The sequence below is a fragment of the Suillus paluster genome (assembly GCF_016628075.1).
Source record: "Suillus paluster strain FC165 chromosome Unknown EDB91scaffold_13, whole genome shotgun sequence".
In the NCBI taxonomy this organism is placed as follows: domain Eukaryota; kingdom Fungi; phylum Basidiomycota; class Agaricomycetes; order Boletales; family Suillaceae; genus Suillus; species Suillus paluster.
In genome coordinates, this window is record NW_024537573.1 from 521143 (window position 1) to 542560 (window position 21418).

General features: G+C 49.1%; 6 protein-coding genes across 6 annotated transcripts; 2 read left to right on the plus strand and 4 right to left on the minus strand.

Moving 5' to 3' along the window:
• The first annotated feature begins 658 nt into the window (after positions 1-658).
• EDB91DRAFT_1120111 (uncharacterized protein) lies at positions 659-3214 on the plus strand. Its single transcript, XM_041318172.1, has 16 exons — positions 659-704; positions 759-819; positions 869-907; positions 956-970; positions 1029-1441; positions 1494-1578; positions 1632-1721; positions 1778-1834; positions 1884-1950; positions 1998-2018; positions 2071-2172; positions 2223-2272; positions 2325-2454; positions 2505-2554; positions 2602-2979; positions 3030-3214. The coding sequence occupies exons 1-16, from the start codon at positions 664-666 to the stop codon at positions 3066-3068; spliced, it is 1638 nt and encodes a 545-aa protein (XP_041179697.1). The 5' UTR covers positions 659-663; the 3' UTR covers positions 3069-3214.
• Positions 3215-3532: 318 nt separating this feature from the next.
• On the minus strand, positions 3533-9162 carry EDB91DRAFT_1120120 (Rapamycin-insensitive companion of mTOR, N-term-domain-containing protein). Its single transcript, XM_041318173.1, has 29 exons — positions 8920-9162; positions 8778-8858; positions 8647-8728; positions 8474-8596; positions 8194-8422; positions 8010-8144; positions 7736-7956; positions 7516-7682; positions 7361-7466; positions 7229-7311; positions 7092-7179; positions 6908-7041; positions 6731-6859; positions 6540-6682; positions 6373-6490; positions 6143-6322; positions 5958-6092; positions 5787-5902; positions 5633-5737; positions 5530-5581; positions 5236-5474; positions 5101-5179; positions 4962-5050; positions 4731-4911; positions 4570-4676; positions 4503-4515; positions 4361-4471; positions 4170-4318; positions 3533-4114 (listed from the first exon to the last, which is right to left on the minus strand). The coding sequence occupies exons 1-29, from the start codon at positions 9055-9057 to the stop codon at positions 3733-3735; spliced, it is 3915 nt and encodes a 1304-aa protein (XP_041179698.1). The 5' UTR covers positions 9058-9162; the 3' UTR covers positions 3533-3732.
• Positions 9163-11007: 1845 nt separating this feature from the next.
• Positions 11008-13841, minus strand: EDB91DRAFT_137469 (laccase). The gene is made up of 13 exons (XM_041326185.1): positions 13792-13841; positions 13218-13729; positions 13115-13166; positions 12995-13063; positions 12789-12938; positions 12656-12740; positions 12579-12606; positions 11818-12526; positions 11745-11765; positions 11545-11693; positions 11466-11489; positions 11355-11416; positions 11008-11302 (listed from the first exon to the last, which is right to left on the minus strand). The coding sequence occupies exons 2-13, from the start codon at positions 13340-13342 to the stop codon at positions 11208-11210; spliced, it is 1569 nt and encodes a 522-aa protein (XP_041179699.1). The 5' UTR covers positions 13343-13729; positions 13792-13841; the 3' UTR covers positions 11008-11207.
• A 1272-nt stretch (positions 13842-15113) lies between these two features.
• EDB91DRAFT_1236284 (IMP dehydrogenase/GMP reductase) lies at positions 15114-16835 on the minus strand (the record flags this gene model as incomplete). The annotated part of the gene is given in 5 exon segments (XM_041321430.1): positions 15114-15138; positions 15189-15649; positions 15669-15827; positions 15865-16327; positions 16372-16835. The coding sequence occupies 5 exon segments, from the start codon at positions 16833-16835 to the stop codon at positions 15114-15116; spliced, it is 1572 nt and encodes a 523-aa protein (XP_041179700.1).
• Positions 16836-16857: 22 nt separating this feature from the next.
• On the plus strand, positions 16858-17985 carry EDB91DRAFT_137591 (ribosomal protein L22/L17). The gene is made up of 6 exons (XM_041326186.1): positions 16858-16990; positions 17041-17082; positions 17142-17213; positions 17263-17391; positions 17448-17575; positions 17640-17985. The coding sequence occupies exons 1-6, from the start codon at positions 16888-16890 to the stop codon at positions 17838-17840; spliced, it is 675 nt and encodes a 224-aa protein (XP_041179701.1). The 5' UTR covers positions 16858-16887; the 3' UTR covers positions 17841-17985.
• EDB91DRAFT_1268912 (ras guanine nucleotide exchange factor domain-containing protein) lies at positions 17753-20812 on the minus strand (the record flags this gene model as incomplete). Its single annotated transcript, XM_041324538.1, has 7 exons — positions 17753-18237; positions 18290-18419; positions 18470-18592; positions 18648-18771; positions 18822-18905; positions 18960-20681; positions 20756-20812. 7 exons carry the CDS (start codon positions 20810-20812, stop codon positions 18207-18209), a joined length of 2271 nt encoding a protein of 756 aa, XP_041179702.1. The 3' UTR covers positions 17753-18206.
• Between the last annotated feature and the right edge of the window lie 606 nt (positions 20813-21418).

Genomic DNA, 21418 nt, shown 5'->3' on the forward strand with positions numbered 1-21418 from the left:
TTATTAGCCTTCCCTGCTGTTCCACTTTCTCTCCGTGGATCTGAAGGGAAACTAGATGGCATGTCTAACGCGGATTCCGCTGAACCTCGTCGTTGCTGACGATATTTGTATTGCTAACCCTCTTCGGTTGCTATGCCGGACTCCGTGTGTGGGGGTGCACATACACTAGTTAGCCATAGGTGTAGGCGGCCCGGGGAGCAAGGTGGGGGAGAGAGCATGCTAGCGACGGACCAGCCATACTTAATGTTTCCCAGAAGTGTCACTTCTCTCGTAAGTACTATTTCTAAATTTTCTTTCGACACTCTGGGGCTTGATGGACTAAATAATGGTCATGTTTCCGAGTTCTCACTTTGTCCAAAATTTCAAATGCAGCGTGACCTTCTCAGTTTCCCTTCCATGGCCTGGGATAGGCGGGTGATAATCCATTTCGCAAGTAGGCGTCAACTGTCAAGTCAGCCTGCAACTGAGGTTACCAAGCCTCGACCGGTCAGTACGAGATTCCTAGTTTATCTCACAGTCATATCTAGGATAAGGACGATGAGTTTCACGCGATAGGCCTTTCAGGGTCATATGACTTTGTTAGCTAACGTAGTACATAGGTGAGCAAGCAACGTATTAAAGGAAGGTTCAGAATGACTAGAATAACCATACCCATTTTCTTACATGAGCGACCCGGAGCGAACAGTCGCCATCATTGGCGCCGGGTAAGTTTTGTTTTGGTTTGAATATACACAAACTGAATATCCGCTTCAATGCAGTGTTGCTGGATTATCCCAAGCTATTGCTCTCAAAACCAAGCTCGGATTTCACAATTTCACTGTGCGTGCATCCTTACAATGGACGGGATGCTCGCTGAGTCTGTTGATAGATATATGAGAAAGGGTCTGAAGTTGGTGGAGTATGGAGAGTACGTTGATCCGACCCACCAAATGTTTCTCTAACTGGTTTTGGACAGGCCAACACATATCCTGTATGCTCAACGGCGGAAACTGCAGTATATCACTCACCTGAAAACTTCTTCTATCTAGGGATGCTCGTCGGATATCGAAATTCATTTTTACAGCTTATCATCAGACCTGTACCCATACTGGAACAGGTCGCATGGCCTTCAACCGGAGATTCAAGCCTACTGGATTAATCTTTCAAAGAAATATAATCTGTATCCACACATCGCATTCAACACAAAAGTGTTATCCGCCGAGTGGGATGATGCGAAACAACGATACACTCTCGTGGCGGAAGACGTCTTTTCAGGCAAGAGAATGACCAGTGTCGCCCACGTCGTGATATCTGCCCTTGGTATTATGGAGATCCCAAAGATTCCGTACGAGATCCCTGGAGTTCAGAAGTTTAAGGGGGCTTCGTTTCACTCCGCACAGTGGCCAGGGTCAATAGATTTGCAGAACAAGCGTGTCGCTGTGATTGGAAATGCATCTTCCGGGTGAGTTATACGACTTCTGCGGACGTAATAAGTGGTGACATGCTCGAACAAGGGCACAATTCGTGCCATCTATATCTGAAGACCCGTCTGTCGAGGTAATTAACTTCATCCGCACCCCAACCTGGTTCAACACCCGAGTAAGTTCTTTACGCTCTATTCGATGCTTCAACGACTGAATAAAAAAACCAAGCCACATATTCCGTACTCGGACACTGATAAGTGGATGTTTGCTAACATCCCTCTGGCGATGCAACTTCACCGAGCGTGGATAATGTTCCGGGTCGGGCCAGCTGCGTTGTAGGGTTTTAGCTTTAGCTTGCTGACCTGTTGTTATAGTACGATTTCCCCTCTCTCCTACCCCCGAGTGATAAGGCTCTCAAGAAACAACGTGAGGTGAGTGGGGGTCGCGCGACTGAGTATTCGGTCTAACGTCTCCCATTAGGCGATGACGAAATACATCTTGGATAACATACCGAGTAAATACCATGCTCATATGATACCCGACCATCGTACGTGTTTGATCGAGGAATCACTTATGTGCTCACTTGTTCCACAGCTCCAGGCTGCAAGCGAACTGGTTTGTTTGCGGCAGACTCGCGCGATGTTTTCTCTCATTTTATTTCATGAAGTCGCAAACAGTGGTTTCCTCGACAGCCTCCATCGCCGTAACTTGTCTCTGAACTTCGACGGAATCGCTGAAATAATGGAGAATGGCATCCTCACAAATACTGGTATGTATGCGCCGTCAATGACATCATCGCTCTTCCTCACATTAGTTTAGGTGAAATATTGCCATTTGATGTCATCGTATACGCGACTGGGTTCATTGGCGTGAGTGCTACACATGATCTACTGTTCCATAGAGCGCCAATTGCAAAAACAGGAGCGGTACCCGGTGCACGTCCGAGGCTTGAATGCAGTTACTATCCAAGGCTATTACGACGCGCACGGTGGCCCTACCGCATACATCGGGACTGCAATTCCAGACATACCGAACTTTTACTTGCTAAATGGTGGGTTCAGATGGGAGCGTTGTCGTCATCGTCTGAGGTAATAATTACAGGACCAAATACCGGAACACGAACATCAGCGTTGTTTCTTGCAGAAGTCCAGGTAAATCCAGTATACTTTTGTATCTTTCTGCTCATCTTTGCCACAAGATTGCATACATCCTTCAACTCATAGAACCGGTCCTTACCGGTTCCGTCTCATCCTTCACCGTCAAAGCCACACCCACAGATACATACAACGCCAAGCTGCAAGAACGGCTCTCCCGCTCGGTGCACGTACACTGCTCCTCGTGGGCGCGTGCGAACGGTACAGGCAAGGTATTCTATCCGTACCCTTGGGCTGTGACGGTTTGGTGGTGGCGGCTTCGCAAACCGATTTGGGCACATTATGGGGCGGTCGGCGCCGACAAATGGATGTGGGCAGGGCGAATCAAGGCTGTTAAGAAGATTTTGAAATGCAGTGCAATCTTAACGTTGTCGTGGTTATACATTCGTGGTTCTGCTCAGCGGATTTTACACGACATGGTGGTGAGTTTATCATTGTTTTCGATGGCATCGCTTGAATAATCTCTATCTAGGCGAGCGACTACTTGAGTAAATTTGCCCTCAGTCTTTGAGACAGATAATACATATAGGTAGAAACGGGACGGCTTTTGTCCTGTTTGGAAGATTGGCAAAATATTAAGAATGTTACAACGAAAACAGACCTTTTCAGTATGTTCATCCATGATTATGAGGATCATCCCTCATTGTCCGATGCCTGCATATGCGCAGGTGTGCCGAGTACCGCATCGTGTTGCAGGGGAGAACATCGATATCAATGGCACGAACTGTTGTGAACCTCTTGCCTTCCAATTTAATCAACAGAAGTCAAAGTTGCCGAAGCAATGAATTTGGCCAGGCGGATCCAATGAAGTAAGAAGCGTTTGCGTGTATCTGACTGATTCCCGGAACGGACAGAAGTGTACGCCATAGGTCGTCCTTTCCGACGGTCTACAGACCTGTTGCACTCACAGGTAAATGTTTGTCAGATTCCCCAGCAGGTCGCACGTAGCATTTTACCGAGGATACAACCACAATCTAACACAAAACTGAACTTGATTGGACAAGGAGGTAGTTCTCATGCGAGAGTTTGAGCAAGCACGGTGCAGAAGGGTACAACAGGAGTAGTGCAGGTGGTATATATATATGATACAATGGCGTCAGCGAGAAGGGCATGCAATGTCCAGGACATGAAGTCAAATACAATATCGACGCCCACACAAACCAGCGAACTCCAGATCAGTTGTCAAAGCCAATGATCCTGCTCACCGGTCGGAGCGTAATCACAGGATTTCTGTCATTTATTACTTCATCAGCATCACCATCCGTATCATCATCTTCATCATCGCTCTCGGAGGCTCCTCTGGCATGTTTCAACCCGAACATGCTCACTACTCGATTGATATGTGCTTCAGATTGCTTGAACATTGGTGGGGCGCGAAGGGAATTGGCGCATGCGGAGAGTTCCATTGCCAGATCACCGTCCAACTCGGTAGTGAAGAGATCGAATATATATCTCCTTACTGGTAAACGGTACCGTTGCGTCGAAACGGTGTGCAGAGCACGGAAAAATACAGAGGGTGACGAGAATGCCGATCGATATTCTGGCCGAGACTTCATCCTGGGATGAATGTTGAGAAATTGTGGGAAGGGCAGAAGCATTTTAGATAGTTTACCTGGCAAGTGATCGTGATGCGGCGTTTGCAATCACAGTATTGCTTAAGTTCTCTATCGCAGTGATCACCTCTAGATCCGTATGAGATGTTGGCGGTATAAGCCGAGAATCGCCGTCCCCCTTTACCCCCACAGGATTCCACGCAGGTAACTGGAAAGGCCATCAGTTATAGGACGGCATAAGGAAGTCTACTGCCTTACCTGAGATAAATTTATCCAGATCCAAGGGTATGCACAACCCGGTCGGCACCCCAAGTGGCGATAAGGTCGCCTCCCACCGATAATCAGTCGAGGATTTCAGCTCCTTGAGAAGTGGAGGAAATCAACCCGAGAACGAAGAAACACGTCCTATATAATATTCATGTCTAATGCCATGAATCAAGCAGTCAACAAAGTACTTACCCTCGCACCGAGGGAATGAGAGAATGTTCGGCGATCTCCAATATGGCGGGAATAATCTCTTCCTCTTCCAGGAACGGGAGACCACCCTCGGTAGCTCCAACGTTCCCCTGCGATATTGTCAATGATTTGACTTGAGCGTGTACCTCGCAAAGACAACGCACCACTGCCCATAGAATGCTCTTGAGTTTGAGAATTAGCTCGAAATCTTCACTCTCAAGACCATGCTGTTTTATGAAATGGGAGAACTCAGAGAAATGGCCCTTTTCGCTGAGAACTTGACAGCCAAGGTCAGTTTTCGACATTTCTCCATAAAAGTGGGGTGGAACGACCCCGTCGAAGGCCCTGAGGCCAATTTAGTTACGCCCGCGGCTGCATTAGAGAGCGGCACGTACAGGACATCTTCATCGTCTTCTGCAGCCTCCGAGCTGAAGACTTTAGAAAGGAAAATCTCCACCTGTACGACGTAGTAGATGTTGCGTTCCTGGATAAGCGACGGTCAGTGGAGTGGTGGCAGCCAAAGAGCGCGCATACATGGAACCACATGTCCATCTCCCTATCGATGTAACCTTCGCCGTACAAGTAACGGAAGCCCATTGGAGTTGACATGAATCTGGTGGTTTCAGGTCAGCTCTGCGCCTCAGCTAAAGGTAGTAAAGGTTGACAGACTTTAGCAGTAGCGGATGTCCAATTTCTCCGAGATGGTCCATCGTTGGTTGCATTTCTACGACAAGTTGCAGTACTTCCATAGCATCGCAGGCTTCTTCAAGGAATTGGATGGCCAATTCGCAAACCTCTGGCGCTTGGTCATATATTTGAGTCAAAAGAAGACGTAGTGTCCACGCGACTGGTGTAAGTGAATCTCGTATGAGATCCCCAAGGTGGTTCGTCGCATAAAGACGTGTGCGCTGTGGAAAGTATAGGAGGTGAATGAACGTTTGCACTGGATGTAACATGACTCACGACATCGCTCGATGTAAGAGCTTTCGAGAGTACGATACGAGGATGACCATCACTTGATATCGCCAGTCAATAATAGCCTCTATCAACACAATCGAGCGCTCACATCGTATAATCCAGATTGGTGATCACAGCGGTGATCAAGTCTTCGCGATCGCGCAGCTCGCTAAGGTGATAGAAAGCAGTGAAAAATTTGAACTTTTCCATTAACCTGAACACATCCATCAGCAAGACACGACGAGGGACTACGAACGGCTCACTCGATGCCTTCTGCATGCTTGCTTAAAGTTCCGAGCATCTCGAAGTAACCATAAGTCAACGTGTCCGAAAGCCTGTGCTTGGAGAACATAGGATCGGATTCTGATGTGCCGTTGAACTGCAAGATATGTAGGCGTCAATGAAACCATGAGGTTGACTTGATAAAAGCATACAGGGTCTAACTGAGCAAAACATTTTACTATTTGCTTCAACAGATCATCTTCCGAAGCGAGGAACCGGATCCCATCGGGACTAGCCAGCAAGGTGGTGAGAAGAGAACATCCCAAGCGCACCCAGCGAACATTGGGCTTGCGATTTACAATTAGCATGGAGCATCCGCAAGAAGACTGTGATATACCTGTTTCCTCGGAAGTTCAGAAAATCGATGGGAGAAAGGATGGAAAAAGGATAGCAGTCGTCGCATAAATCTTGCTGCTTTGGTGGCTTCTTCCAATCGCTTGGGATTCAATAATGGCCCTTCGATCAACTCTTGAAGCATCTCAAAATTCCATTTTGCGCTGTCTTTTGTCAACATAACCTGGGGCAAAGTCAACCTGACCCACAGCAGAATCCAAAAAGTAAACGCACCTGAGTCTCGAGCAAGGACGACTGGAAAGTTTTGTCGTCCATCTGCATCCCCATTTTGATTTTGACCTGTTCAACTTGTCTCTGTCCTCGTCGGACGGCATCTTCAGTAGAATTTGCCCTACGGTACCAGGTAAACGTATGTTTTCTGGCCCTCCACAGGCGCTCACCTTGGACGTGCATTCCTAACACTAGGTTGCAACCTCAGACGATTGCGGTTGAAGCTGTCGATTGCCGATAGAGCAGATGTTCCGACTATCCTATGCTCTCCTCGGTTATAATCTGCTGCCAGATTAAATACGCGCGGAACAGCCTAAAATATATTCAGACTCCAATGAAAGGAATGAATGCCAGAGCATACCTGTATCTTGGCAGCAACACCCAGGGGAAGTACTCGATTCGCCATCTGCATAACTTCGGCCATAAGCAAGGTTGCCTTACGTGACAGGTTGGAGCCAGTGGTGCATTCCTCAAGCATTCCTGTGAGCGCCTGTTGGCTGTCAGCTTGGGAGGAGATGTACAACGGATGTATGCTTACATCTATCAGACCGGCGTCCGTGAATACGAGGACGAGAAGAGCAATGTATTGGTCAGTGAGCTTTAGCGTTTCAGGACCCTTTTCCGGAAGTTTCTGATCTGCGAGCTGATCTGAAGCTCGGGGTTTTCGGTACACTGAACTCGTGATTGAGTTACCAACAACCTTTGATGGTAAGCTGACCTACTTGTAAGCCGCCGACCGTCTATGAACGTTTTATACCATTGCGGAGCCTTGATATTGAATAGATCAAAGAACATATCCAACACTATCTCCTTGAATCGAGGTGAGTTCTTTCTTCCAATACAGACTTGAGCAACACACTCTGGTTTCGAGAGACGGTATTCGTAGCGTGTCGACGATGGACTTGATGGCGTGTTGATCCTCCAGGCAGAAATACATCAACCCTACAAATCATTTCATGAGTTGACGAATAACACGTCGTACGATGCCTACCGCTCCAAGTCCGTAGCATCAGCTGTATGATCTTGGTGCAGCTTCGCATACGGTCCGCATGATCCGTGCCCTTGCCATAAGCGTCTGTAATGGCAGAGAGAGCAATCTATGGTAGAAAATAAAATAATGAACCCCGACAAGAAGAGCTTGCGCACCTCCAGGTCAGTTCCAAGATGCAGGTAAGCGCGAGTGCGAGGGGAGTCGATGATATGCAAGAATGTGGCGGCCAATATTGGCCCGACTTCAACTGGACCCTCACCAAGGGCATGCAACAGGAAGCGAATACCTCCAGATCGCGCGACGAGGTCAATGTCGATGAGAACTTCAGCGCTATGATCAGCGGCAGGCCAGATTCCAAGAAAACAGTCCACGCACTCATTTCAGCAAGAGTTTGTACGCAAATGGGACGGAACGGATCTTCGGCATGCTCAGCAACTGCTAGAAATGCTCGCATGATGGGTTCTGAAAGAGGGATCGTTTTTGTTCCGGTAATGCCACGTCGATCTCGAGGTTCGGAGACGATGTCGACGATAGTACGAATGAGCTTGATAACTTGTTCCCTCTCTCTTGCGTGCTTGTTATCTCGTGCTAAAGATCTATTCAGACAAATGTGAGACTCGTGTCGTGCAGGACAACATAATCGTAATACTTCACAATAAACCACTCCAGAGGCTGCTTATGCAGTTCTCCTGCTGAATCGGAATCAACCAATGCATGCCTGACCAGCCGATAGGCGGCAGCTCGGCAGCGCATGGAGCATCGATCAGCGAGAGCTGGGATTATCCTGAAAATGGCATCAATAAGTATTGAGGAAGGCGCGTAAACCTGCCCACGCTTGAACAACCTCAGGGAGATTAAGCTCGTAACGGACGCGAAGATTGCGTTGCAGAATGCAGACGAGTCGGTTCATGATATCTATCTTCGACCTGTCGCTATCTGCTGCAGAAATACTGCTTGTGGACGACGGGGACGATGCTGGAGGAGGCGATGTCACTGGACGCGATAGCGAATTCAAAGATTTGAGGCAGGCATTAGCTTGAGCCAAAGCTGTTCTGAAATCATCTACCCTGGATGTCAACTTCCAAGAAAAATTGAATAACTCTGCCTGCAGACCTCTGTCTCTGTCTCTGTCATCGCTATCCGCCCTGAACCGAACCCCGACTGGAGGAGCCTGACCTGCGAATTTGCGCCGGTTTATAGGAACTCCGTACTTCTTGCGCCTGCCTCGAGATGCCTCTGGTGCGTCGTGTATTAACTATTGGGCGCGAATCAGGAAGAAGGCGCACCAAGTTCGATCTTCCTCGTCAAAGACTCAATTTCGCCCGTCGCCATCTCGAGCTCCGATTCCACTTGCAAACGCATCGTGTCCTGTAAGACGCGCTGTAGATGAAATTGACATGAATGAAGTGGAACGTACGGTCAGAGGCAATTTGAGAAACCTCTCTGCGCCCTCTTTGATCATATTCTCCCGCTCCAGTAATGCATTGAGGGTATCGACCTGGTAGGTAAATGAGTGCTTGCTATCGGGTGGGCTGGAATGAGACAAAGGGAGGAACTACCTGATCATCGGAGTCTCTGTTAGTGCCTTCGGTATCATGGAGCTGGTTGGTTGGCTCCAAGCCAGTGGACTGTGACGATGATGATATATTAGCTGGGTGTGCTGTTCCAGAGTTTTCATGATCGATGCTGGTGGGCATCAACGTCTGCTGTGGACGGTGGTGATATAGATGCAGGTGCTGCCTAAGGCTCTAGGAGTAGTAGTAGTACTAACAAACTAGTGCGAACTTGGTCGGAGTCTTTTGATCTAAACTTGGTGTGCCGCCTTGGCAGGTTGAGTTCAATAAAGCGCTAGTGAGTTGTGCTGAGATTCAGAAGAAGAATCCAGTTCTTAGAAATACCAGTACAATTGTAACCTCAAATCTTCATAAAAGGGCTTCGTCTGACATACTAAAGATTCAATGCGGCACCTTCAAACGTTTTGCAGCCATTTGAAATTTCTGAAATCCTAGTATGAGTCCACCGTCGTATTTTTGATCAAGGCTCACTGCCTTTGGACCTGGACTTCCGTCGCGCCAGTCCACCATCCATCCTGCGTAACATAACCTCAGATTGGTGGTATCGTTGGAACTAGGGTATGTGACAACAGGTGAGTCGAAATCATCCTCCAAGGTCAAGAATAAAAGTTCCTCAGGTAGATTGTCACGGTCTCCCATTTTCTTCTCAGATGCTGATAGATTTCCCCTTCCCCTCCTGCTGCTACCGGAGGATCAGGTACAACAGCTGAAGACTCTGTCGCGTCAATACCCTATGACAGGTTTGCCATGCATCCAAGTTGAATCTCTATAGTCTTCGAGTCTGATTTATTCGGGCTCTGCGTAATTGAGGGTGTCGGAAGCTGATCGACTTCGTGTGCGTGCTTCGAATGCGAAACTCGAAACTCGAAAAGGCTGTCATGGTATGGATGACCTGTATTTCTGGTGAAAAACAACCTTGTGGTAATGGAGAAGTGCAATGATCCTGATGCCTTAACGCCAGGAACGCCGGAAACATCAAGAAATCCGGCAAGCTCTTGAACTGCTCGAGTGCTTGAAAAGCTGTCTGTAAATGCAATTCTGGGGTAATGATGTACTCTCTGATGGCTCCCAATGTGCTCGAGAAGTCTTCCATAGCGACCCAGACAGTCGTCAACCGCCATGCTTGACCAAGCGATGTCTAGAGCCAGTTTCGTGGGCCCTCGGTCTGCAGCCAGTCTCTTCCGCCCTCGGTCTTCAGCCAGTCTCTCCCGCCCTCGGTCTGCGGCCATTCTCTCCCACTCTCGGTCTGTAGCCAATTTTCTAAGAGTGGCAGTTGTAGTATGGGTGTCAGTGCCGGAAAAGGGTAGTGGGGAGGGTATCAATGGCGGAGGGGCTGACGGCATCTGCAGTTGTGAGCACGAGAACCACAACCATAAGTGTTCTTCCCCAACTACCGTCCGCAGCCAGTCTGTCCCGATCAAGGTGTGCAGCCATTCTCTACCGTCCGTCTGTAGCCATCCCCTCCCGTCCAGGGTCTGCAGCCAGTGTCTCCCGCTCTCGATCTCCAGGTGGGCACGCCACAGGGTCTCCAGGCAGGCATGTCCGTACAGGGCGATTAGCCAGTTTTGCCCGCCCTCGGCCATCAGCCATTCTTGCCCTTCCCATGTCTGGAGCCAGCCTCGCTCGGAGGAGGTTTGGAGCCAGTTTTTTCCTGCCAGTCTTCCCCGCCCTGGGTGTCTATTTAGTCTTTTCGCCCCTTCAGTCTGCAGCCAGGCACACCCGTCCAACTTGGATGCAAACTCGGCAACAGCGAACACGGCAGTGGCCTGTAGACGACCGACAGCCATAACCTCCTGCGTGATACAAATAGAGCCACTACCCATACCGACGCGGAGGGCATCTGCCCCTGCGGCAATGAGGCTGGCAGCCTGCTCGCGCGTGACAGCATTTCCTGCGATGACCTCGAGTTTGAGGAACGTTTCATTGATCCAGTGAATCATGTCGATCTGGAACAAGGCGTTGGCGGCGGCCGCGTATAATTACTTACTATGGTTCTGTATAGTCCCGTCGTCATGCAACATACGAGCCCTCTCACCAACCTCCTACCATGAAATGTTCACGAAGCAAAACGTTGAAATGGGTGCACAGACAAAAAGTCAGATAATTGAGAGTTGGTATACATTCCAAATGTGCCTAAATGCTTCTACTCTAATACTGGATGAGCTATAGAGGAACAATCAATGTCTAGTACTTGGAATGAAAATGTCTGTCCCATCCTAAACGACTGTTACGATAGATTCTTTTCAACAATGTCCAGTTTGACGTTCATGGAATCAACCAGTCGTGGAAGAGGGCGGTATTGGAGGAGGTAAAGGAAAATATTGTTCAGGAAGGCTATCGTATATCGGACAGAGCTGCTTTGAAGAATCTAACATGGGTTTTCAGACCCAGTCTAGTAATTCATGGTGCTCAGTACTCACTGCTGAGAGGCTGAGAAGCTGCCACATCGTGAGGATCCTCTGCAAATACCACGCCCATTCCGCTGCGAGCACGTAAATTCAAATCCAAGCTCAATTAAAGGAGCATCTCACGCGTATAGATGCCAATTGACATGACTACACGAAGTCCGAACGTCATTACCAGCGTTGAGCCGTTAAGGACAACACTCACCAGTGCAAAAACCAGGGTCCAGGATTGTCGGTGAAGAAGCGGATGGTTACATTATCACCAGGCAGGCCAGTGTTCACGGTATCGCGCATGACGGGGTTGACATAGTTGTACTCGCTACTTCCGGCACTTCTGATGACGGCAAAGTTATGCTGTGAAACAGATCGGTCTATAGGACATCACTAAATGACGTCAAGACGTACCCCATGGAGGTGGAACGGATGCTATGAAAGTTTCAGTCTGCTGTCGGCCAAGGGGCATACAGGAAGGACTCACAGGGCCACCTGGGGCATTATTAGTATTCCAGGAAATCTCAATAACCTTGTTCCGTGGTAAAGTGTATACGGAGCCACTGGGTGCTAAATCCGAAGCTGTCATAGCACCACTCAATAACTGCAATAGAACTGGGACACTGGGAGAAGTGAACTGGACACCATTCACGAGGAAGTTGTCACTAGTCAAATCTTTCCCAAGAATAAAGTTGAGCTCGACATCTGCGCCATTTTCCTGAAGCAAACGAGATGGTGGTGGATATAAGGGGTGTAGGTCAGTCTCGTTCAGAGGGACCAAGCTTGAAGCTGTCGCATTCTTAGGGACCGCGTGGGGAGAGCCCGCATACCGTAGGACAGCTGTGGAGTTGGAACCTGAGTCAGGATCGGCATGCACCCAATAGCTGTCGACAGCGTGGTTTGTCTCAAGAATGAAGGAGTACCGCTGTGCAGCATAGATTTGGATGGAGTCGACCAGGAGCGGCTCCACGTATTGGCCATCGACTTCGATTATGGTAAAATTATGGTTATCGATCGAAAAAATATAGTTGTTCTCGCATGCCATGTTCAATAAGCGGAACCGATATCGCTTGTGTGGCTGAACGTTGATGACTGCGTGAGGCACATCCGGCCCCCCTTCATAACGCCCGACACCGTTGATAAGCACCGAATCTGGGGTGACAAGTCTTTGGACTTGAGGGGATGGTAGGTGATACCTGAAAAGCGAGCTGATTCAGAAACAGAGAAAACTGCATAGGCTCTGCTCACCAGTCCATCAGTGTGATAACCGTAGATTCTTCGCTTAAATGTCAGAAATGCAATTCCAATTCAACGGGCTTACTGACCATCATCAATATCATAGGATAAACGGTATGGATCCTTTGGGTCGTAAATGATCAGTGGGCCTCGTAGACCGTCGCAGTGTTGGACCTAAAGTCACTCAGTCATCAATATACGTGAATATATACAGGCACGAACTCCATAATGAGAATGGTACCAGTAGGTTCCCACTTGACCGCCAGTGTTGAACTCGTACAGAAATGAGTGACCTGAGACTATTGGGCATTGCGTGACGAAGGCTGAGCCGTCCATTTGGTTGTGATGACGTTGATACATTCCATGCCAGTGCTGTTCAGTGTAGGACATCGTCGGACGCTCCTATGCTTCAATAAATTTATGCTTACAATGGTGGTACCAGTGAGCATCGTGTCATCATATAAATAGTTCGTGACGTTGATCTTGAATGTATCTCCCTAAAGACAGATGAATTGACTCAGAATTAGCACATGCAAAGTAAATGTCACTTTCTGGCCCGCGATAATGGGCCCAGGGAGAGTGCCGCCAGCAAGTATCGCCCTGCAATGACCTCAGTAATTAAACAGCGTGAAAAAATGCAGCAAAACTAACGACTTGATGTATCCATCTGGAGATACTTTAGCATTGGCAACAGCTAGGTCAACGACTGGGCCAATAGTGACGGCGTAACTTCCAAGGCTTGCGAGAATGCACCAGAATAGATATTGTCGGACCATGACGCAACTCAGAAAACCGGAGGAAAATGACGAGCAAAAACACAGCGAATGCTTTGGCTTAAGTAGTACTCGCGTTAAAGTATCAACTGAGACCCCAAAGCAACCGCTGTAGTCGGCTGTGTGAAGTAGACTGGCGACCAGGCCTCATAGACGGGCTGGTCACCGGAGGAGAGGAGCATATTTTGGTGAGGGATTTACTGGTAACTGAACGTGCACAAGTGACGACAGCCATGACGTGCATGTGAGATCTGGTGTCTTTGGAAGCCAAACCGAAGATGGGCATATTGTGTTGTTCTAGTACTCACTAGCCACTTGCAAGTGGAAGAGTTCAAAGTTCTCGGACGCTGGCTAGAGTCCAAGGTTGAACCAGCCACTGAGATCTGAGATCTTGTAAATAAAAAGCTTGTAATTAGTATTATTATATAGCAATTAAACACCGGTCTAATCACTGGTATCTCTGCGACCTTTCTGCGCTACTGACAGCTGTTGACAGCTTTCCGAGGTCCAACTTGACTGGCAATTAGGGACCATGGTAGGTATTTAGGTTGAGTAGTCGGGGTCTTGTTACAGGGTCCTACGCCAATTGGGTTGTCTGAATCAAGGCACATGAAACTGTTCGCCTCGAGTCGAGACATTTATGTACTTATTTTAAGAAACAGCTGAGATAACACAGCAGTGGGGAAACTGACATTTTACTACCTTCTGAAATTACATTCGAAAGGTAATCTAGAGTGCTCTGGAACGCTCTAGGCTAGGTCTGGAAACCTCTAGTCAGGTCTAAATTTGCTTTTGATTGAAATCTTGCAAGAGGCAAAATGTTGAAACCCCCGATGTAGGCAAGTATCGATTGCGAGCTTTTCGTGTCGACGCAGAAATTATCCCAAGTAAGTACCGGACATATATACTTAGAATAATCTCCTATCGCCGACATGAACAAAAGTATGATCCCTCCCGGAGTCCCCTGACGCCCACGCCCCCCCAGCGGTTTTAGCACGCACATCTTGTATGGTGAAATTCAGGACCAGGCGATCCGATATGGGCTGCAGTGAACATCTAAGGACTAGTACCCTGACACCAAAAGTCAGCCTCCCTCGCTTCGGAATTGGAATCAGACGGAGTCGCCCGCAACAGCGATGCTGTACCTACGTGTTTTGCTTCAAATCCGCACATACAGACGAGATCAAGAAGGGTGCTAGGGAACTTGTTGTAGGCTATGAGCAATACCTTGGAGGTTTTACTGCCAAATGAGCAACTGTGTGAGTCTGTGAAGAACAGATAGGGGGTGACTGGCCCAGCATCTTGGTGAGCGTTAAAGTCCTTGCGTTGACGGTAAACTCACTTTCTAACGGGACTGGATCAGGGATGTTGTTGCGTCAAGGGAAGCACGCAGGCCAGGTCGGCGTTCATAATGCCAAACTCCCTCATCTATGTAGTTCCAGCAGTCGAGAGTGTTCTTTAAACAATTATGGTACGACCTAATATCTAGCAGACCTCACCATCAATGGGGTTAAACACTCGAGTCTACGGTCGAATCCTTATCACGCACCTAGTGCTTTCTTCTCGATAAGGGGTGTTGTGAATACAACTTCAAACCCCTCCCGATTAAAGAAATTGTCTGAGAGCTCCAAGCTCACGCTCGCAGTACCCAAGTAGATCATGTCCGTGACATCCCTATCATTAGCCAACCTGGTGACGAGATTTCCCTATCACTCCAATTGATGGTTCTATCGACGGTCCAGATGTATATTACAGGGTAACAGCTGGCATCGTATCAAGCATATAATCTTTTGGTATATCTGTCAAAGAGATTAGCAATGTACAGCGATAACATGCCATCATCACTCACGAATGCAAGCCATGAACACCTCCCTCCACTTGTGCGCTCGCCGTCCTCATCTCAAACCTGACACGACCCTCCTTCACACCGTCTTGCAGCTCCGCAACACTGCGCACGCCGATGTCCTGAAGACTGTGCTGCACGCCAACATATAGGTATGGGATGAACGCCTTGACGCTGCCCTTATCCTGGACGTCACCCGATACGCCTTGTGCAACCTTGACCACGGACGACTCGGAGAAATAGCGCGTCGTGGCGGCGTTCTCGTGTGGCTTGCTCGAGGGCTCTGACGCGTGCTTCTTGGAGCCACCTGACGGGCCTGGTTTACCCTGCTCCATAGCCTCAAGACTACCCATGCCTCTGTAGGACTTCACTCGCTTTCCATCGTGATAAAAGTACTCCCCCGGCGCCTCTGTGGTACCCGCAAGAAGCCCTCCCATCATCACAGCGCTCGCACCAAGGGCAAGTGCCTTAACAGATGTGCCCCACGTTACCAATTCCACCGTCTGCAATCACAGGAACGCCAAACTTGGATGCAAACTCGGCAACAGCGAACACGGCAGTGGCCTGTGGACGACCGACAGCCATAACCTCCTGCGTGATACAGATGGAGCCACTACCCATGCCGACGCGGAGGGCATCTGCTCCCTGCGGCAATGAGGCTAGCAGCCTGCTCGCGCGTGACAACGTTTCCTGCGATGACCTCGAGTTTGGGGAAGGTTTGCTTGATCCAGTGTATCATGTCAATCTGGAACAAGGAGTTACCCTGCGATGAGTCAAGGATGACGATATCAAGGCCAGCCTCGACGAGGAGCTTGAGGCGATCTTTGTCGCTAGGTCGCGTGCCGACAGCCGCGGCAGCATATAGCTGCTTGCTGTGGGGGTCCTTGCTAGCTAGTGGGTAATTTTGGTTTTTGAGGAGGTCAGAGCGTGCGAGGAGGGAGGTGAGACGACCCTGGTCATCGACGATGGGGAGTTTCCCCTTTTTGGAGGCACGGAGGATTTGATTGGCTTCAGTGAGTGTAACACCCTGAGATGCGGTGACAAGGGACGTCGTCATGACCTCATGGAGGGGTGTCTCAGAGGACTCGAACTGCACGTCGCGCGAGGTGACGATACCGACAAGCTTAGCTCCCAAAGATCCGGTTCTGAAGAACATCAGGCACCATACTCTACTTGTTAAGATGTTGACGTACCTGTAATAGGGATGCCGCAGAATCCAAGACGCGCCTTGATGTCAAGCACATCTGCAACGGTGTGATTTGGAGAGAAGACGACAGGATCTGCAATGAAACCGTTCTCGTGTCTCTTTACAGCTCGAATCATAGCTGCTTGAGAAGCAGGGGACTGGTTGTGATGAATGACACCAATACCACCTAACAGCGCGAGACTGATGGCCATGTCGGTCTCGGTAACGGTGTCCATAGGACTACTCATAAAAGGGGTTCTGAGAATAACATTACGAGTGATTCTAGTCTCCGTGATCACATCGGAAGCAGGAAAATCGATCTTTCCAGGGAGCATGAGGAAGTCATTATAAGTGAGACCGCCATGGACGCGAGAGTCCATAAGATCGTTGACGGAGAGGCCATCTAAGCGTTTGTAAGTTTCGAGATGGGCAACAGCCTCGGAGGGAGACAGGAGAGCGCCCGCCATTTTTACTTTGCTCGATTAATTCCAGACTTAACGTTAGCATCGGCAAATTCCGATGTACTGTAAAATTAAGGTTCAAGCCACACTCGCCCAGTCCTCGATCCTAAACTTACAAGCCCGATATCGCGCTCGACAACATCCTCAAGGCTCAAAAATGGGTACGTCGTCATCGTCTATACTCACTAGAATGCTCAATGTCTTCAAACAGTCCGATACGCCGCCGCCGCTCTTGCCACCAATCCCGAAAAAAGTCTGTCTCTAACCTGGGTATCCAACCGAAACATCATCTAACCGTTTGGTCTCGTTCAGCCGCCCGTGCTCGGGGCGAGTACCTCCGCACGCACTTCAAGAACATGAGGGAAGTCGCTGCTGCCCTTACAGGTCAGTGTGCAAGTAATGGGAATACGCATAACCCTCATGATGGAGTCAGGCCTGAAGCTTACCAAGGCCTACACCTACCTGTCTGACGTCTCTGACCACAAACAAGTCATCCCTTTCCGTCGGTTCGCTGGTGGTGTTGGACGGGCCAGCCAAGCCAAGCAGTTCAAGGCAACCCAGGGTGTGTCTCGTGACAATGGACAAACTGAATGCGGAGAGTTGACCTTGGAAATATAGGTCGTTGGCCCGAGAAATCCGTCAAGTTCATCACTCGCCTCCTCAAAAACGCAGAGTCGAACGCCGACGCAAAGAGCCTAGAACTCGAGGACCTTTACATCAAGAACATCGGCGTCCAGCAAGCACCCGTACGTGCATCTTGCTTTCACATTCAATTGCAATTGATATCGTAATCTCCATCATACCTTATAGAAAACTCGCCGCCGCACATACCGTGCACATGGTCGTATCAACCCTTACCAGGGCCACCCGTGCCACGTCGAGATCATTCTGGGCGTTTCTAGTGAGGAGGTCGAGCGGAGCAAGGACAAAGATGAAGTCGCAACATCTTCCTTCTCATCCTTGAACCGGAGACAGGTTGCCAGGAAGCGGATTGAGGCTGCACGTGCTTAATATCATTCTCTCACATATTTGACACGGCTGGTGATGCAGCGATATGCGACAGCAGGAGCGCCATGCTTTGTATGCGAATATGCATATGTTATGACACCACACAATCTCTCATCTGAATCGCATTCATATTGGTACATTGAGCAGGAGGAAATACAACGAGTGTGGGAGCAGCTACAGTGAGCGCGATAACAGGATATTTAAAGAGCGGACGTGTTCATAAGTATACAATGACATGGTCAATGAAAGCAAACGATAGCAAATGAAAGCGGTAGACTGAACTATAGTGTCAGTCAATTAAGAACAGAGCGACAAAACGGACAATAAAACATGGTCAAGAAATGCGAACGAATATGGTTGCTAGAAATTTCAAAAACGGCTGTTTTTCTTGAGGCGCCGGCTTGAGAGGATTGTGAGTTCGTGAATGTCAAGGGCAGAACACAGAGCTGTACCTTTTCTCGTAAAGGATGTCCTCCCATTCCGCTTCTGGGCGCTTGAGGTAACAGCAGATGACCTCCTCAATCCATTGATAGACAGAATCCACACGTTGAATGTGATAGGGCGTATGACATCTTTCCATGTCTGCGGAAATGTCAGTAATCACTCAAGAGGGAAATAATCGACGATCATACCTCGGACAGCTCGAGTGAGAGGGCGGTAACGCCTAAGGTTGATGAGCTTATGTCCCGGCGCATTGGGGTTCTCAACGCGTTCCTCGTTACCGCACTGGCGCTTGACGTCGCCTACGAAAAGCACTGCACGCATTGTTCAAGGCACGCGTCAAATCAGAGTCTGGAATGTAAAACGTACCAAGGGTCGGCAGAGTGGGTCCAAGACTACTTTGGATCGCGTCCTTGTAGGCCTTCATGTGGTTTGTGTGGCTAAAGAATAAACGTAGACCAAGAAGAATCTCATCGTGCTTGGCACCGATGTTCTGCGAAGTAACGTGAGCACGAAGACGACATAATAATCCTAGGTGCATACCAACGAAGTGCCGACCAAACTCTGTCGGTCGCACGCGGAAAATAATGCCCATGAAGCGGCGTAGTTTCTGATCTTGTGGCAAGCCTGTAAGCAAGCCGACGCGTTAGCTGGGACCGAGGTTGTATAACAAAAACTTACTTGTGCCCACTCCAAGACGAACTTTACATTCTTAATACGAGCCTCCATCGATGATGGGGACACGATTATATCCAGTGCCCAAAGGTGAATGGCCTTCTCAAAGGATGCATACGTGGTTACCTTTGGACCAGCGTCATTGGAAATACCATAGGGCGTCTTTCCAGTCGCCTCTTCGACCCAAAAGCGCGCAGCATCCTCGGGCTGGAAGACCCGATATTTCTCCCACAACACCAGGGTGAGCTGATGAGTCAGGAGCTCCATGCGTTGAGGAGACGAGAAGCGAGTCAACCAAATCTTTGAAACCTCCCCCACCATCGCCTCCTTCTCGCGAGGCTCCCAGAAGCCAGAGAACTCTTCCGCTGGTGAAGAGGCTTGAATGAGTTGAACCGTCTTCTCAAGGCGCCGCCCTTTGTGTTCTTTGGCGCACGCTGCATTGTGCAAAGTGTTGATAAGTTTCGAGGAGACATCGCGAGGGAGATCTTGAGACAGATCAGAGAAGGCGAATTGGGTGAGGGTAGCGAAGACTTCGTGATCATCCGAGTGGCGCCAATGAAGATCAACCCACTGGTTCAGCAGGCGAGCTACACGCATCTTGACGTGCAGAGACTGGGTGCGAACTTGATCAGGGGACAAGCAACCGGGTAATTTCTCCTTGTATCGCTCCATAAAAGCCTCGAGAACCAGTGCTGGAGTCGAGAAGTAGCGAAAGCAGAGGAAAAAAACATCTGCGAGTTCGAGGTCATCGTCAGAGACTGTTGACGTGAGATAACGAATCAGGCCCCTCAATGAGGCAAGCTGGAGTACTCCGTTCCTGTCCATGAATAGTTCTGTGCTGTCGTCTGGATGCGGGAGGGAATGCTCTAGCTTTCCATCAAGTAACTCTGTAAAGAGTGCGATCGAGTTTCTGATGTTAGCCGTCGCACGAGCATGGCCTGCGCGAGTCGTTATTTTCTCGACAGGTGTCGCTGTGTCAGCCTTTGAAAAAGAGATCCTCGAACACTTGCGGCGCAAGGTTTTAATTGGCCCAATGATTGCTGCCAGTCCACGTTTCGGGCGTTTGATCGGGGGCGCCTTGACAAGAGCCCCTAGTTCATCCACCTCTTCAACGCAGGTTGACGATCCTTCACTAGATTGATGATTATCAGTCGACGGCAAATAACTCTGACCAGCTCCAATTGACTGGTCGCCATCTTCTTCGGCTTCCAAGATCTCCTCACATTCTTCGGGAGGGTCTGGAAGGGGCTTCATCTGCTGCCACTCGCGCTCTGCAGCTCGCATGAACACTGTCAGGGTAGACATGGTTATGTCCATTAGCTCTATAGCCTCCCCGATGAAGGCCCTCTTGCTGGTGGGTTGGAAACCGCTGACATGGAGCTGATTGATATGGCCCAGGAAGGACTGCTTGGAAAACTCCACTGCGGATTCAGCGAGCTGCAAGGCGGAAGTGTACCCGACGTCACTATGAAACTGCGCTATGGAGTGTAAGATCGCCGCCAGACATTGAGAAAAGATTGGTGTCAAGGCACGGAGTGAGTCGAGATCCTCGACTTCGCGGAGAAGTTTGACAGGAGCGAGGATTGCAGGGAAAGTGCTTTCGACGTCAAACTGTGGGGGATTGGAAGAGAGTAAACCGGTCGAAGGGGCGGCGGGATTTTCGCTGCCGCTGTTAACGCTCTCCGTGTTCTGCGTAACAGAGTATCGAGGGACCAAGTTCGAGAGGTACTAGTTGAAATTCGAAACGATGTGCTGGTACCGATTCGAAATGAGATGATGATTCTGGTTCGAAACGAGGAAACCTGTTTCTTCTTGATACTACGAGGCTTCAAGGGACTTGGGGTGGCTGTGTTATCCATTGTGATAATACACGCAGGGCCAAGACGAATGATATGTGTATACATTTTTCAGACGACACATCAGGGCTTTTATCATCAAGCGAATGAATGCCACCTATTGTTTAGTTGTGGATGTAGCAAGAACTAGTTGTGGATGTGGCACGTACTAGTTGTGGTCCACACATTGTGCGCGTCGGCTTTGGCACGAGGATATGCGTCCACATGTGAGGACAGTGCAACATTTTGATTCCACAGTCAAAGCTCCTCCTTGACATGCATTTTTGTAAACTGCCAAGGAAGACTCTGAGGTTATGGGCCATAAATTTTCAAGGCAAAGTCCCTCGAAGGACGGTGGAGTATCAGACGTCACATTTTCATTCTAAGTACGGCGTACCGGTAGTAACAACTTCAGAGTGACCTAGCTTGCAAAGCAAGATCATCCCGGGGCCATTTTAGGTGCATAACGCACAGGGTCCTATGCAATGAAGTTAGTCTCCGGTTACACGGCCCATCAGTACGCACTCTAAGTACTTAACCTACAGTATGCAAGTCGGATTTGACAGGGTCAGCAGTATGAGTACTTGTGATTATTTACAACTGTGTGAAATTCGGTTGTATTGCAATCAC

Excerpts from the sequence above, each read along its gene's own strand:
- EDB91DRAFT_1120111 (XM_041318172.1), top strand. The coding sequence starts at position 664 with ATGAGCGACCCGGAGCGAACAGTCGCCATCATTGGCGCCGG. Across the intron at positions 1,579-1,631 it reads CAACCTGGTTCAACACCCGA|CCACATATTCCGTACTCGGA; the intron begins GTAAGTTCTTTA and ends AAAAAAACCAAG. Across the intron at positions 1,722-1,777 it reads GAGCGTGGATAATGTTCCGG|TACGATTTCCCCTCTCTCCT; the intron begins GTCGGGCCAGCT and ends CTGTTGTTATAG.
- EDB91DRAFT_1120120 (XM_041318173.1), bottom strand. The coding sequence starts at position 9,057 with ATGCCCACCAGCATCGATCATGAAAACTCTGGAACAGCACACCCAGCT. Across the intron at positions 8,859-8,919 it reads ACAGAGACTCCGATGATCAG|GTCGATACCCTCAATGCATT; the intron begins GTAGTTCCTCCC and ends TTTACCTACCAG. Across the intron at positions 6,491-6,539 it reads GTTAGGAATGCACGTCCAAG|GGCAAATTCTACTGAAGATG; the intron begins GTGAGCGCCTGT and ends CTGGTACCGTAG.
- EDB91DRAFT_137469 (XM_041326185.1), bottom strand. The coding sequence starts at position 13,342 with ATGGTCCGACAATATCTATTCTGGTGCATTCTCGCAAGCCTTGGAAGT. Across the intron at positions 13,064-13,114 it reads CCATTATCGCGGGCCAGAAA|GGAGATACATTCAAGATCAA; the intron begins GTGACATTTACT and ends ATCTGTCTTTAG. Across the intron at positions 11,303-11,354 it reads AGCTTCTCAGCCTCTCAGCA|ATTCTTCAAAGCAGCTCTGT; the intron begins GTGAGTACTGAG and ends AACCCATGTTAG.
- EDB91DRAFT_137591 (XM_041326186.1), top strand. The coding sequence starts at position 16,888 with ATGTACTGTAAAATTAAGGTTCAAGCCACACTCGCCCAGTCCTCGATC. Across the intron at positions 16,991-17,040 it reads TCCTCAAGGCTCAAAAATGG|TCCGATACGCCGCCGCCGCT; the intron begins GTACGTCGTCAT and ends GTCTTCAAACAG. Across the intron at positions 17,083-17,141 it reads TGCCACCAATCCCGAAAAAA|CCGCCCGTGCTCGGGGCGAG; the intron begins GTCTGTCTCTAA and ends GGTCTCGTTCAG.